This window comes from Protopterus annectens, chromosome 9.part0 (genome assembly GCF_019279795.1).
Source record: "Protopterus annectens isolate FY-2018-M chromosome 9.part0, PAN1.0, whole genome shotgun sequence".
In the NCBI taxonomy this organism is placed as follows: Eukaryota; Metazoa; Chordata; order Ceratodontiformes; family Protopteridae; genus Protopterus; species Protopterus annectens.
In genome coordinates, this window is record NC_056743.1 from 622,595,089 (window position 1) to 622,612,418 (window position 17,330).

The 17,330-nt window shown below is 38.8% G+C and overlaps 1 protein-coding gene across 2 annotated transcripts in view; it reads right to left on the reverse strand.

Annotated features, from left to right (window-relative positions):
- Nucleotides 1-17,330, reverse strand: part of C4B (complement C4B (Chido blood group)) — an 876,141-nt gene that overhangs the window by 572,386 nt on the left and 286,425 nt on the right. For both annotated transcript variants that reach the window (XM_044083184.1, XM_044083183.1), the window contains exons 15-16: nt 5,257-5,383; nt 549-620 (exon numbers count right to left, since the gene is read on the reverse strand). In XM_044083184.1, coding sequence (XP_043939119.1) covers nt 549-620; nt 5,257-5,383 — 199 coding nt within the window. The remainder of the gene's footprint in view (nt 1-548; nt 621-5,256; nt 5,384-17,330) is intronic.

Genomic DNA, 17,330 nt, shown 5'->3' on the forward strand with positions numbered 1-17,330 from the left:
ACTAGTTTGCAGATGTCCTCAGCACCTTTACCACTAAGGCTCAACTGATAGACTTATAGCCTCCTGCAAAGGGGTTGACATTTTCCAAGTCTTACAATCTGCATTATTTGGACTGATGATCAGAACCATCTGATCTTTGGCATCCATTATGTAGTCATTGTTGCATATTAGTGTGATATAATCTTTACAAGACTGAATTGTTAAGGATTTCTTACATTTGCTTTTTTGAAGAGAATCACATCTTTCATGCTTTAGTCATCTCCTGCCTTAATAACCTGTAATGATTTAGTAAAAACTCTTATATAGAGATATCACTAGTGTTGTTTCTGGCTCTCTAAGACTTCCAAGATTAAATCCCATTGGGTCAGGGCATGTCTAATTCGATGCTTCAGTTGTGTGTGTTTTCATTTGCACAAAACATCTATATGCACATGTGCTAATCTTATAGGTAGTTTGTAAAAAAAAATGGTCTGAGGTGTCAAAGAGTAAGAAATACATTGGAGACATTGTCTTATGAAATGCTGGCCCCTGTCTACCTGCAAACTTACCTTTTCCTTGCATCTTTGGTTGAAGTTGAAGAGAACGCTTTTGTCTCCTGGACTCTGATTTGCAGCTGTAGTCTGGTAAAGGAAGAAAATAAGAGTAAGGCAGAGTGCAGCCACAAATACCTTCCCCACCATTTACGTGCATATTGTCATATATATGTACGTGTATAATCTCGCAGAGTGCAGCCACAAATACCTTCCCCACCATTTACGTGCATATTGTCATATATATGTACGTGTATAATCTTGCAGAGTGCAGCCACAAATACCTTCCCCACCATTTACGTGCATATTGTCATATATATGCATGTATAATCTCGCAGAGTGCAGCCACAAATACCTTCCCCACCATTTACGTGCATATTGTCATATATATGTACATGTATAATCTCGCAGAGTGCAGCCACAAATACCTTCCCCACCATTTACGTGCATATTGTCATATATATGTACGTGTATAATCTCGCAGAGTGCAGCCACAAATACCTTCCCCACCATTCACGTGCATATTGTCATATATATGTACGTGTATAATCTCGCAGAGTGCAGCCACAAATACCTTCCCACCATTTACGTGCATATTGTCATATATATACGTGTATAATCTCGCAGAGTGCAGCCACAAATACCTTCCCCACCATTTACATGCATATTGTCATATATATGTACGTGTATAATCTCGCAGAGTGCAGCCACAAATACCTTCCCCACCATTTACGTGCATATTGTCATATATATGTACGTGTATAATCTCACAGAGTGCAGCCACAAATACCTTCCCCACCATTTACGTGCATATTGTCATATATATGTACGTGTATAATCTCGCAGAGTGCAGCCACAAATACCTTCCCCACCATTTACATGCATATTGTCATATATATGTACGTATATAATCTCGCAGAGTGCAGCCACAAATACCTTCCCCACCATTTACGTACATATTGTCATATATATGTACGTGTATAATCTCCAACACACATGTGCAGAGACAAATATATGCACATACACTAAAGGTAATAACAAGCATGCACTGAACTGGCATCCATGTGTATAATCTGAAAACAGAATCTATCTAAAGATATATATATATATATATATATATATATATATATATATACATATACTTTTTCTACAGATGTCGTTTAAAGATTGCATAAAAACAATACAGTACAGGCTTTGATTCTAGAAAACCACAAAGATTCTTTGAGTTAAAAAATAAATAACTAAAATAAAGTTCTTTCATATCTCCATATTTTTAGCTCAGATTTCATCAGATTGTTTGAGGATTATGATTGCACTACAAGCTTCAAAACCAAAAATGCATACATTATCAAGCTTTCTCAGTTTAGGAAAACAAGCTGCAGCAGGTTAAACTCTTGTCTCAGCTCATTCAGTTTAAGTAATTATAAATTAGGATCAAACAAAGTTGTGGTTTAATAAAACACATTGTCAGATGGAAAAGTTAGTACTCTGTTTCAAATACTCACACCCTAGACAGATTAAGCTTGTGGCATCTTTGACTTTGTTTAGGTTAATATTTACAAGGTAAATCTGAAAAACTGGTTGAAGCCTATCTTGTGTGAAAAACTCCTTCTTTTTCCACATCCTATAATCTCTGTTTTTTACAATGAAGTAGAACCTTTTCAAAATTTGAAATTAGCAACTCTGGAACAGCACTCTTTTGAAAATAAGGCATTGGATGCTACATCCTTCCTCAATTACTGGTTAGTATTGTTATCCTATGATCATTCTCTTGAGTCATGTTTTACTGCTTAAATATCTGATTTGACGATGTAATAATAGTTATAGGCAGACAGCCACCACATTTAAAGGAAATAGTTCAAACAAATTGGGGAAAGGGGAACTGTGCATCATAGAAACATGTCTGTCAGGCTTACTTAAAAGTGATTAGCCATAAGCTTTTTCATTGGAGCATTGCTGAGGTAAGCATTTGGCTCAGTGACACGCTAGCCCTAGGACCTGAATCAAGTTAATGGTAGGAAAGACATCATCAAAGATCTTAGGAATAGCTTTCCTCTCCTTTCATGTAAGTGAAAAATTAGCTATGTCAGAGATTTTAGGGACCTGTCTCACCTTTGTAGCAGGTTAGTTTACTGTAGTCTTGCGTGTGCATGTGTGCGTGTGCATGCGTGTACACGCGTTTGCATGCCCGCGCGTGTGTGTGTGTGTGTGTGTGTGTGTGTGTGTGTGTGTGTGTGTGTGTGTATGTATATATATATATATATATATATATATATATATATATATATATATATATATATATATATATATATATATATATATATATATATATATATATATATATATATATATATGTATATATATATATGTGTTGTGAATGTCTGCGTCTATACGTATAGCTACCTATATGGATTTAAGGCATCATCTGTGTGGTCGAAACCATTTGGTTCCTGATACAAATGGTCAACAAGTATGTGAGATTGACATTCCCTGGGTATGGGAATATTCCCCAGGGATTGTGCGATGTCAGAGTTAGTATATATAATTAGCAGGGGGTGGTGGGGGGTGCAGAGATTCTTTCGCTCCTTCAAAGACACTCACATTGGATTTAGCCAGCTCCTGAGTAATCTCTAGAGCATGTGCAGAACATGTTAACGATCTGTGTTTCAACATACCAAACACTGATATTCCAGTCATGAATTTAGCTGGTCTTTCAGTCAGCTACCCTATTCAGTAGGCAGTAATGTGTAGATTAGTAACAGGAGATCTGGCTGAATAAGGAATCCCAATGATACGGACACTACTGTTACTTCCTAAAATTTAAACATTTCTCTGAATGCACTCAAAAATTCATATTATATGTATATTTATCAAAATGAGTCATCTGAAGTATAGGTTAAGTTGAAAACTTGGTCTTACAGATTTTTCTATTTTATTAGTGGCTTGTGATATTCTTGGATGCCTTAATATGGATGGGGCCCTGCCTGAGTATATGCTTGGACTCTCATTTCCATTAATTCTGGGGAGGGGTCCAAAACAATTTATCTAGTTGGTGCCCCCCTTATTCCTCTTCAGTTACTGGGGGTCCAAACACTTTAATGCTTCTTCTTGTGAAAAAGAATGACTGGATGCTCATTTGACTTGCTTTGGAGGTATTGAGTACAACAAGCTATGGCCTTGAGGTAAAATGGAAGTTTGCTATGTGCTGAAATGGTTCTACCTGACTTCGTCGACAGCTGAGAAGACCGACATCGGAATCCGGAGCTCCAGAAGATCGAAAGCGAAGAAGACCGACGCGAATCGCGGGTTGCAGAACATCGACAATGCAGAAGACCGACACGACGGATGACAACACCAACGCCGAGGATGCCGACATGGGGAAAGGCTGTGTGAGTATGCGGTAGTGACGGACGTTAGGGTGCGAGGCAGGTAAGTGTGGAGATTGACGGTCTGTGGGGATAGGGGTGGGTTAAGTGAGTTAGGTTAGGAGATTAGGGGTGGGTTAAGTGAGTTAGGTTAGTTAGGGCGATAGGGGTGGGTTAAGTGAGTTAGGGTTAGGGGAGATAGGGGTGGGTTAAGTGAGTTAGGGTTAGGGGAAGATAGGGCGGGTTAAGTGAGTTAGGGTTAGGGAGCAGGGGCGGGTTAAGTGAGTTAGGGTTAGGAGCGGTAGGTAAGTGTGACGGACCGGACCTTAGGGTTAGGGTAAGGTTTAGTGTGGGCTTGTAAGGATTTTGGTGTGCTTGTGTTGTGTGTGTGGTTTGTGGAATGGGGATGTGTTTTGTTTTGTATGGGGTTTCGTGTTTGTGTACCGTCGGTTATTTCGTTGTCGGTTATGTGTGGTTTCGTGTTTATGGACTGTCGAATATGTGGTGTCGGTGATGTGGTTGTCGGTGTTGTGTGGTTTCGATTATGTCAGGTAGAACCGCTGAAATACATATATGTTGTGTAAATATTATTACATATCATTTCAGTTTTAGTTTAATTGGGGAAAAATAACACAATAGTGGCCTGTATCAGACTGAATGAAAGCTACAGACACCTCAAAATATGCATACAAACATTCAGAAGCTATCGTATCTGATCTAAACTCCACTTTCATCTACTTGGAAGACTTCAAAGGAATCATTAATAACTTTTTCTTCATAAGTGGAAATGTGAGCCTTGATGGTCTTAGAATTCATAGTAGCCTTAGCAAGAAACCGTCATGTGGATGTAACATCAGACTTTAGTGAAGGAGATGTAGGTTGGTTAAGGTAACTGGTTGAAGTATCACTGAAAACAGCTACCAAACAAGGAAAATATGGCATAAATTTATAACTAAGTGTTAAAGATATAAAAAATATCTAATATAAATAGGCATTGTTAAAGTACTGAGAAAATCATCAGCCAGTGCAGCTGTAAACAGTGACTACAAATGTGTATTTTACACCGTTTGGGTGAGCAGAAATATAGTGATGCGAATACTAGCATCAGAGCTGGCCTTAGGCATAGGCCAACTAGGCGACCGCCTAGGGCGCTGCTCCATCAGGGACACTTTTCCAGTATTTATTTGGTGTAGATAAACCAGGATGGGGGCACCGGGTAATGTGGTGGGGGCGCCATAGAGCCCTTTTGCCTAGGGCACCAGTTGACCTAAGGCCGCTCCTGACTAGCATTTCTTTAGCACAGTGATTTAACATTTGCAATTTACATTTTATGAAAACAAAAAGGAATTAGTAAGACTTACCTTGTGTGATATCAGACTGAATTGTGTCAGACAGGATTGACAGCCCAGCATCTGAGAATACACCCAGGTTATTCTGACCACTGCCAACTGTGCAGCCAAGGTCATATGAGTTCATTGCAGCAAACACCTGTAACGAAAATGACAGAAATGAGTAGGATATGATGTCATCCTGGCAAGCCTATTCACTATTCATCCCCCCATAAGAGATCTCTGGGTGTCTGCAGCTTGACTGAGCCTAACTAAATAAACTGATTCCCTTTTTCTTTAGGATCCACATATCCTGAGCAATTTTTTTTATTTGTTTATTTTATTTTCATTTTACATTTGGTTACCAGGAGAGACCGACTGGGCATAAAACCCTTTTTCAGCAGAGGCCTGGGGAGAAAAGCTCCATTGTTAATAGACTATTTTGTTAGTAGAAAGAAAACTGTATAATACAATAAAGAAAAAAATAGTAACAGACATTCATAACGGTAAAAAGACTAAAACAGAATAAATTGGTAAAGTGGGAGACAAGACCAGTAATCTTATATAACAATGCTTCTAGAACACAGTGATTACAGTAGTAGCAGGTAGTGACATTGTATACAATGAGAGTGTCATTACGATACTTAGTCTTATATACAGGTAGCATAGCAAACTGAAGACTTAAAATCTGATACATATTAACAGTGAGAAAGAAAAAAACAACATAAGGTAGTCACAATTCAATGCTCATTACATAAGCAATTGGTGGTGCTGCGGTAGCGTTGTCGCCTCACAGTAAGACGTTGTCCTGTTCGATTCTCAGCTAAAGCGTCTTCTGTGTGGAGACATGCGTGAATGGGCGTACCTTCATTGAAGGTTGTGCGTCAGGCCTTGGAAGTCGGTATGTAAAAATCTACTGCCAATCATTAGCGGACCGGAGTTCCGCTGTGGCGACCCCTAACCAGGAAAAGCCGAAAGATACAACAACATTACATATGCAATTAAAATTTTAAAATCAGCTAGTTCCATGGTTTGGGCTAGCCATGCCCAGTACATGTACAAGTCCTGGAACTGGTAAGGTGGGCTTTAATGGGATGCTTGAAGTTTTTTAAGCTACTTATAATTCTGATTTTGAGTGGTAAGTCATTCCACATTTTAGCAATGTAGTAGGAGTATAGAGAGTCACCTGAGCTATTTTTACTCCTGGTTACTTCAATTAGAGCTTTAGTAGTGGATCTTAGTGGAGTGCATATCCAAGAAACTTCTTCGTCCAGTGCCAACCCAGCATTTTTGGCTTTTTTATTGAAGAGGGATAAGGTTAGAATCAGAGTAACTCCAAACTAATGAAAATGCACTCTTGGAGAAGGTGCCTAATATAGTCAGTATAAAAAGGTGTTTGGAAAGGATTCCTGCTGCAATCACATAAATGGGCTTCAGCTCACCAGTGCTGGCCATTTAATTGGCCTGATTGTTTTCTCCAGAGAGGGGTATCCCAATATGAGGAAGAGTCTGTTTTATGCTGTTGAGTCATGGATGCAAGGTGACATGACATGACACCATACCATCTTGAATCCTTTTTGAAATTAAAAATGCTACTTACTTTCAGAGTAGTTTGTCAGTTATTTAGGGCTGATTTCAAATGGATCGGCATGTATATGTTTTCTCTGTCTCTCTCTGTCTCTCTCTAAGTAAGTACTGAGCTAGCTGAGCTTGTCGGCCATATTGAGCCTAGCCAATTTCCCTTTCAAAGGTGAAAATCAAACCTTGTACCTTTTGTCTGTGAGGTAAATACCATAACTAGTATAACAAAAGCCTTCGGAAAGGATGGTTAGATGGAGAGATTGCCAGGTTGGGGTGGGGAACCCTGAACAGACAAACAGTCATGTTGACCGGGAGGACTGTCCTTGATTGTTGGAGGCTTTTCATTACTTTTGGAGCCTCCTTGTCGCTGCCTCTAAAACTCCTGTTTAACAGTTCATTACTGCATACATTGCTTAGTGAAAAAGGGGACTTGAGGAGGAAGGGACATTTTGTCTGTTTAAAAAAGTAGGACTGAAAAGTATTAGTCATCCCTTGAATCAACTTTCCCATTTCATCAAACTTCTTCAGCAAATCAGCTGTGGAAGGGCCAAACAGAACTTACTTGTCTAAGGGAGAATTTAAAATTTCAGTGTTAACATCTTCATGAAGGTTCTGAGAATGAAACCAAACCAATATTCTCATTACAGACCAGAATCAGTAGCTCTGCGGGAAGAATCAGCGGCATCATAAGCACACTTGAAAACGTTTAATAATGTGATAAGCAAATGTTACGACTATTCAAAGATGTTTTAACCTGAGAAGAAGGAATGATATCTAGTAGCATTTGCATGTTCTCAAGAGATAAAAGTTAAAACTTTAACTTACGAGCTTGACATTTTAAAAACCTGAAACTTAATATAGCAGAATAATACAGTAACATCTGAAATGTCAGGACCTGCTAGAGTGAGTCCTGAAATATGGAGATTGAATATATACTAAGTCCAAGATGCTATTTCTCAGAATATTTCCTTTTCTCCTAGGTATGGTGATCCTGAAGTTAATCTATATAAGTTCAGAGGATGTGCAGGTTATGGCCATAGCTTTCAACCTCTTAGCACAAAACAATTGGACAAAGGCAACAATAATGGGGGGTACAAATCCTCGAAAAGGGGGACAGATTTTAAATACTGTTCTTAAAAACTTAAAGAGTTGCTAGAATAAAGGGTTTGTGTGTTACCATGCATTTTCTGAAGGATATAAAGTCTTAAACTCAAATAACTGTTCTTATTTAGTGAATTAAATCCTCATTGACTGAACACAAATATTCAGAAAATCACACATTTTATGAGGAACAGACCAAAAATATGAGGTAAAAATCTGGACATTCTGTGAAAATCTGTACAGCTGAGAGGTATGGTGGGGCTTGTCCCCCCCCCAAATAAAAGTTTAAGGTTAAAGAGTGATTTTTGAGACTCGCTCTTCTCCTACCTCTACGGCCCTTTTCTTTGGCTTTTTGGCGCTCAGCATTTCAAATGTGACATTTCAATAGGGAGCCAAATTACACAGTTACTTCCCCAACTTCTCAAAAGCTTTCTCATCCCTGTCACAGGGAATCGGATTACTAGTAGGTTTTAGATATGCAGTTTACTTCAGGATCTGCTTTTGGTTTGAAAAAACAAATGCTTATGTGTCTGGGGAACCTGTCAGACTTCCTGGGAGCAGAAGAGGATGACTATCAGGCAAACTAGAAGCAGTGAGGAAAACCACTGAAGGAAGAATGAAAGAATAATGAGTGGGTATCAGTACAGGTCCCAAGTATGCATAAACCTGGGAAGGTTTGTGATCTGTGCTTGGAAGGGTTTGTATATGCCCCAGACTTCACTGGAGGAACAATGAAAGAATAATGAGTGGGTATCAATACAGCTCCCAAGTATGCATAAACCTGGGAAGGTTCGTGATCTGTGCTTGGAAGGGTTTGTATATGCCCCAGACTTCATAGAAAGTATGCATAAACCTGGGAAGGATTGTGATCTGTGCTTGGAAGGGTTTGTATATGCCCCAGACTTCACTGAAGGAACAATGAAAGAATAATGAGTGGGTATCGATACAGCTCCCAAGTATGCATAAACCTGGGAAGGTTTGTGATCTGTGCTTGGAAGGGTTTGTATATGCCCCAGACTTCATAGAAAGTATGCATAAACCTGGGAAGGTTTGTGATCTGTGCTTGGAAGGGTTTGTATATGCCCCAGACTTCATAGAAAGTATGCATAAACCTGGGAAGGTTTGTGATCTGTGCTTGGAAGGGTTTGTATATGCCCCAGACTTCATAGAAAGTATGCATAAACCTGGGAAGGTTTGTGATCTGTGCTTGGAAGGGTTTGTATATGCCCCAGACTTCATAGAAAGTATGCATAAACCTGGGAAGGTTTGTGATCTTTGCTTGGAAGTGTTTGTATATGCCCCAGACTTCATAGAATTTGTCCTGAGGTAGATAGCAAATGTTGGAATGGAAAAGATAGTGGTAATTGGGAACATGTTTTTTTGGGAGTGTAATCATTTGGCAGAATTTAACAATTCTGTATAATGTACTTTGTCAAAAATGTTGGGAGGAGCAAATGGTTGTAATTAAGGAAATTATTCTGTTGAGCTGGGAAATTGGGTCTAAATTGCCCAGATATAGTAAGGCCTTGGTAAGTTTAAGGCTAGCTGCTGCCAAAAAGCTTTTACTAGAAAATGGAAATCAAAGTCTAAACCAACGATAAATGAAGTACTGAATATTGTAAAGTTGATAAAATAACTACAGGTAGGATCTTTTGAAAACAGGAGGAGAAAATTACATATAAATAAATGGATTTTGTGTGAACAATACATACAGAAAAATATTCAGGAAGTGATGTAAAATTTAAGAGAAGGCAAAATAGGAGCAATTTATTTCATGTTGGAGTGAATTAAATGTGTTATTTTTATGCAGAATAACAACATTTGCTTTTAACAAAGGTTTCTTATGGTTTGTTTCCATAACCATTACACTATATGTACCTATATAACTTGTTAAAAAATTTTGTTTAATAAAAGTGTTTAAAAAAGTAGCAAATAATCAGCATTCCAACGTTTGCAGCCCTTCCAAGAGATTTCAAAATCAGTCTGGAATGCTTCTGGTCCTTGGCCATCAGCACACCAGAAAATCAGCAGGTTACATTCCAAGACTGGAAAGCTGACATAGCTTCTGTTTATGTCTCTACTCTTCAGTTACAAAAGAAAAACACTGTCTTTTCTATCGTTCTTACTAACAAAGAACCTAGAGTGATGGACAGATTTAATGTACCTCCGCCTCATCTGAACTGTCAGTGAAGTCCATGAATTTATCTTAGTCCTATGGTTCAGTACCTAAGCTTCAGTCTGCAGGTGGTAGCAGACATTGTACAGAATGTCGCAGACTTACATGATCAGGCTAAGGTTTTGAAGTTGATGATGCCTTCTGGTACAGTGTGCACTCATATAATGTCTTCCTTTTTAATTTCAACTGTTTTGGGTTTCTAATATCATGACAGGAATGGTGTGTGTGTTTGTGTGTGTGTGTGTGTGTGTGTGTGTGTGTGTGTGTGTGTGTGTGTGTGTGTGTGTGTGTGTGTGTGTGTGTGTGTGTGTATGTATGCGTGTGTGTGTGTATATATATGTCTGTCATTGTTATGCACTTAATGCATCAGAGAGGTAAGCATTTCTGAATGCCAGTATGGAAATGAAATCAAATACTACATTTGTGGTCAGGACTGAAGAGCTTGATTCAGCATGTAGTGTGAGGTGTAAGTTGAAGCAAAATGTTTGCTGCAATTTTTTTTTTTTTTCTTTGTTGCTCTGCCTCTCAAAGTTAAGGGGCACAGATCAAAGATGAACTGATCTGCACCTTGGTAGGTGAGGAGTGCCAGATTGGAGAACATACATACATTATTTCTCCTCAAATTATAGTTGATGGGTGCCAGTTTGGTTAGCAGCACCAGTCACTAGATTAACCACCTATGGTACTATGGAAAGATTCCTTCCTAAGGGCCTGTTCTGCGACCCTCATCCCAAAAATTACACACAGCCTTACATGTAGCTTTGAAGCTGTTTAATAAAATAGTAGCAGAGTGGAAGTCTTCATATATAGGTGGCATGGGGTAATATTCAGGGTTTGTTATAGTATCCCACCAATATATCCCACTTCAAGTCACCTCTGAAAAGAGGCCACTGGCCTAGAGGGATAAACCCAGTCAACAAAGATTAAATTAAAATAAATAAATAAAACACAATGAATGAAGAACAATACCAGATATGTTTCCAGGAAACCAGTATGTTCTAGTAAAAATTCTGGATTCTCACTTTAATGAACCTGCTTTTTCTGGCTCCCAAAAATGTATCAATGCCAGTTCTACCTACAAAAGATGCTTACTTAAACATTCCAAGCAATACTTCTCATTTTAAGATTCAAGGTGGAACAATTTTATTTTGAGTTTAAACTATTCTGTCATTTTAGGAGTGTTTACCATAGGTTTGTAACCTGTCTTTTCCCATGTTTGAATGCAATGCATTCCATTCCTATCATAACTCTGCAAGAACCTATGGAAGCAAATTTCCTGGAGTCATGTCAATTCACAAACATTATTATGTTTGAGAAAGCAGTTGGAACAAAAGTCCTAGAATATTAAATTAATGAATAAGTGAAAATAGGACATGAATAACTATAATGTGGGTAATCCTCCTGTAGTCCATTGGTGGGGGGGGGGGAGTTGTACCCCTGCCATCTAAATCACTTTCACTTTGAAATCATGCTACCTGGACGTAAAGGTGAATGCCATTTTCTGCAGTTCAATTTATTATTCCTTTCTCCTGAGGTGTTGTGAGCTCAGAGTGAGAATAATTAAGTAGAGGGTTTAGGAGACACCTCATCATCAAGGATGCAAGAGGCTTTCCCCTGCTTAACCAGTATAGCATAAAAAACTTGTATAAAATAAATATTAACCTAAATTTTTCCTCATCTTATAATACACACTAGTTTCCCTCTGTTGTATCTTGAAGAAGATATACTACATGGGTTTGATTAGCATTACACAGCAAAAGTCCATAATTCAGTGAGAAAATTATTTTGTAAACTCTTTTCAGGGACAAGTGATTTCAGGATGTGCTTTCTTAAGCAGAACTAAAACAGCAAACTACATTGTCCCCTTAACTGGATGACTGCATATAATTTTAGCTTCTTTCTCAGAGCTCTAATTTCATCTGCCAATGATTCTGAATCTGTTTCTTAGGCTTGCAGTAATCCTAAATCCCAAAAAAGGTCATGTACTTGCCAGATAACTTGGTTCCTAAGCAAATTTCAAAAGGTCTTCCTACAGTCAGAGAAAATGAGAGGCATTTGAAATATCAAACCATGCATAGCTGCATTCTATACTATTAACCCAAGCCATTTCCTCATGACAGTAGGTTTCATGTCCTTGTGCATTCTTGCAACACTAAATACAAGATTGCATATGAGAAAACTGCAATGGTTGTTAAAAATATTTGTAACCAAATCACAGCAAAACCTAGTAACTTGAACTATAGAAAAGTAATTCCTCTGTTGGACAGGCAAACACACATTTCATTTCTCAACCCCTTTTTCATTTGATGACAGAGGTATTTCAAATTTTGCTTGGAAAGCTAAATGAATGTTGCTTTATATTTAAGACATCTGGCTAAGTTACAGTCATTCCATAGCAACATTAAGGACTTAAAGGCACTGGCTTTAGCACTAAATACATTTAAGACCAGTCTCACACCAGGCAGTCTTCAAGTCAGTGCAGGAAAAACATTTGTAATGTGATACATTAACAGGCACCCACAATATGAGCGTATGAGACTAGGTGTAGGTAACAGGACCACATTTCAAGAAGTGCACGATCAAAGACAATAGAACAGCATGGCAGATTCCCTGAATCTCTTTTATGAATGGAACTTCTGCAAGTCAGTTTTTATCTAAATTAAATGTTTGTGCAGAATCCTTCAAATAAATTAATTTGACATTACAAATACTCAGATTTCAATGTTCTGTTCTCAGATGCCAGGCTTCCAAACCATGAAGACAGATGCAGTTTCTTTACAATGAGCAAATAAACTGTTGTATGCATTTCCAACATTTCTTTCAGTCCAGGAAAATGTTGCTGAAGTAGAAACGATCCTCTTACATGTGGTCTCTTTCCCTTCAGTATCCTTGTTTCTCTTCAAAGTTCTTGTCTCAGAACAGCATTGCAGTTCCCTGCATCCAGATTTAAAGGCCTTGAATCTTCATACCTGAAGAATTTGTTACTAATGCTTAACAGCTCTTTTTTTTTTCTTTCTTTCCAAGTTTATAAATATCATAAAGGGTGCTCAGGAGATCTCCAACAAGGAAATGAAATTGTGTCTAAGCAGGGAATGTTCTCAGCCTGGACTATTCATCAGTCTCTAGATGTAGTCAACTGCTCTATTCTGCAACAAATGAAATGAATCATTCAGATCTGGGCAGGTTTATTCCTTACTCAATTTTTACTTTTATGCAGTTTCAGCTTCCATGTTGGTAGAACTCCTTCTAGAAAAGCATCCCTCTGTGGGACATTGCATCCAACATGACCTCAGCTGACACTTATGCCTGTCTAGAGCTTGACCTTCCTGATTCAAAAGCTAATTCTTCAAGTTCATCCATTTGAATTATCTGCTTCTGAAGATTTAAAACTGTTTCAGAAAACTCATTTTTGGGGGGGTCTTCAAACTTTTCAAGAATAATTTGAGAATTGCAGTCTTTGATGTGAAAACTGCGTTATACCGTCTTTTGCTTGGATAGTTTCTTTCTTGGAATTTATCCTAAAAGTTCTTAGAGTTACTGTTTTGAATTAGTTTATGCAAGTGACAGTCTTGTTTCTGAAAGAGGTGTACAGAGGTAAGAGAGACTGTTACACACCTTAAATATTCACAGACAGAAAAGGTATATGTGGACAGAGCCATGGACAATAAGGAGTCTGATAATCTCTTTCAATGTTTGATGAATGGCAAACAAGCCTTTACTGTGTCCAAACATATGCCACCTCAATGGCTTAGTCACTGGATTGCATTTTGCATTTGAAAATACAACAAAACATTCAGGTACATTTGGGAACTATTCAGTCAGGACAGGCACCATTTCCGTTGCATTTTTCAAGAATGTCTCAGCACAAGATGCATATGATTCTCTGACCTGGATTTCCATCCACATATCAATGAAACATTACAAAATTGGAGTTCCAGTCCAAGTTTAGGACTGGATCTGGAAGGGTCAACTGTAAGGATCCTGCCTTAAGTTGTTAACTGTTCTAAACTAACCTAGTCTTATACAAGTTCGAATTATGCCATTTGTTTTACTGCTGTAAGAGATAACACAGTAATGTGAGGCTACAAACCACAGGACTAGATCCTTTGAGAAAAAGCTTTGTGACTCATGTGAACACCCTCCAACTGTCTCTCTGCTCCTCTTCTTTGTAACCTGCCTGCAGCAACTTGAAAATAGCTACTGGTGCTATTTTTTTTTTTTTTTTTAGTTTTAGTGTTAATGTTTTTATTACAGTATAAATTTATTGATTTAGAAGAATGGACTGTGATACGAGGTAGTGGCTCTTCTTTGAGTGAAGCATGCCTGATAATGTTCATGGTGCCCTAGACAAAGACAGAGTTAGGTTGTGTCACATACTAGAAAAATGTCTGAATGGTGGAAAACTCATGCTGGACAAGGAGCTTATGTCATTGAGGAGAAGTCCATTTCTTTTACTGCTCTCAAGAATCTTTCATGAAGATCTTGTTTTTAGGTGAGTGCCCTAACACAGTTGCACTTTATGTATAGATACTACATACACAGTTATATAATCTTTCACCTCAAACTCATTAAGCGAAGCTAGAAGATAAAAAGGACCAGGTCCAGTACTAAACCCGCGACACACCACAAGTAATCATTATTTCCAGAAAAAGGTCTCCACTAGCCCGTCAGTGAAAATTGCAGAATAATGGTTATTACAAATAAGTTTGTGGATGTCAGATTGGATGATGGATCCATGGATATGTGTGCATACAGATAACTCTAACTGTAGAAAATATTTCACAGCAAACTTGTGCTGAACTCTGTCATACAAGAAGGTCCCTTAGTATTCAACTTTTATCTACTATTCAGAGTGATCTGTCTGGTTCATGCATTCTGCTTACATATTACCTAGAGCTTAGCAACTCAAATATTTTTTATGTGTGCCAGGATGTGTTTTACATTTTTCATTTTCTAAACATTTATATCGGCCTGCATTTGTAAAACATCCATGGTAACAACCATTTGCTTACCTTTAGACCCAGCTCAACAATATTGTCATCACATCAATGTTTTTAACTTAATTTAGTTTATGTATTTGTTAACTAGTTATGTGAACTGAAACACTGTTCACACTTTTTTAGGCATGACCCGTAACACAGACAACACTAAATAAAATATACATGAAAGATCCATAGAACCAACCGGAGGACCCAGAAAAAAAACACTCAGACATGTAGACAACATGTAAGCTCCATAAGGTTTGTAAATGAAGTTCAGGAATGATCCCAAATGCTTCAGTAGTGGGGCATAAATGAAACGTTTCCTGAAGATTCTTAGAGGTGGTTGTGGTATAATGGAGAGGAAGGAATTTCCAGATCAGAAAGGAAAAATAATATTACAATAGACTCATTTCTTAAGCATGTTGACTTTTATGCCAAAAATATTACTATTGCAAAATATTGAATTTTACAGTCCAGCTTTCAGAATACTTATAGAAAACGAAATATTGAAACAGCCTCCAAGAATATACTCAGGTGAATAAATAGTGTGTTTCCTATTTCACATCAGAAGCTAAAGTGTTTCTGATAAAGGAAAGTACATGATGCTTCATTGCTGATGTCAAAAGCTGTCAAGCAATGCTGCAATCATAACACAGACATATGGTGCTGTCACTGAGCACGCCCTGATGTTTTAACAACTGGTGCTGGCATTGAGCATACCCTTATGTTTTAACAACTGGTGCTAGCATTGAGCATGCCCTGATGTTTAAACAACTGGTGCTGTCACTGAGCATGCCCTGATGTTTTAACAACTGGCGCTGGCATTCAGCATGCCCTGTTGTTTTAATAACTGGTCCTGACACTGAGCATGCCCTGATGTTTTAACAACTGGTCCTGACACCGAGCATGCCCTGCTGCTTTAACAATTGGTCCTGACACTGAGCATGCCGTGATGTTTTAACAACTGGTGCTGGCATTCAGCATGCCCTGATGTTTTAATAACTGGTCCTGACACCAAGCATGCCCTGCTGCTTTAACAACTGGTCCTGACACTGAGCATGCCCTGATGTTTTAACAACTGGTGCTGGCATTGAGCATGCCCTGATGTTTTAATAACTGGTCCTGACACTGAGCATGCCCTGATGTTTTAACAACTGGTTCTGAGACCGAGCATGCCCTGATGTTTAAACAACTGGTCCTGACACTGAGCATGCCGTGGTGTTTTAACAACTGGTGCTGGCATTCAGCATGCCCTGATGTTTTAACAACTGGTGCTGTCACTGAGCATGCCCTAATGTTTTAACAACTGGTGCTGCCATTGAGCATGCCCTGATGTTTTAACAACTGGTCCTGACACTGAGCATGCCCTGATGTTTTAACAACTGGTCCTGACACTGAGCATGCCCTGAAGTTTTAACAACTGGTCCTGACACTGAGCATGCCGTGATGTTTAAACAACTGGTCCTGACACTGAGCATGCCGTGGTGTTTTAACAACTGGTGCTGGCATTGAGTATGCCCTGATGTTTTAACAACTGGTGCTGTCACTGAGCATGCCCTGATGTTTTAACAACTGGTGCTGGCATTAAGCATGCCCTGATGTTTTAAAAACTTGTACTGACACTGAGCATGCCCTGATGTTTTAACAACTGGTCCTGACACTGAGCATCCCATGATGTTTTAACAACTGGTTCTGACACTGAGCATCCCCTGATGTTTTAACAGTTGGTCCTGACACTGAGCATGCCCTGATGTTGTAACAACTGGTACTGACACTGAGCATCCCCTGATGTTTTAACAGTTGGTCCTGACACTGAGCATGCCCTGATGTTGTAACAACTGGTACTGACACTGAGCATGCCCTGATGTACTGACACTGAGCATGCCCTAATGGCTTAATAGCTGGTGTTAGCATTGAACATTCCCTGATGGTTAGTAATTGGTGCTGCTATGGAGCAAGCCCTGATGGTTTAACAGTTGTTGCTGATACAGAACATATCCTGATGGTTTAAAAGGTGGTGCTGACATTGTGCATGCCCTGATGGTATAACAGGTAGTGATGGCAGTGAGCTTGCCCGATGTTTTAACATCTGGCACTGGCATTGAGCATGCTCTGATAGTTTAACAGGTGGTGGTGGCACTAAACATGCCACGATGTTCTAACAACTTGTACTGATAATGAGCATGCTATAATGGTTCAACAGGTTGTATTGAAAATAAGCATACCCTAATAGGTCAACAGGTGGTGCTGACACTGAACATGCCCTG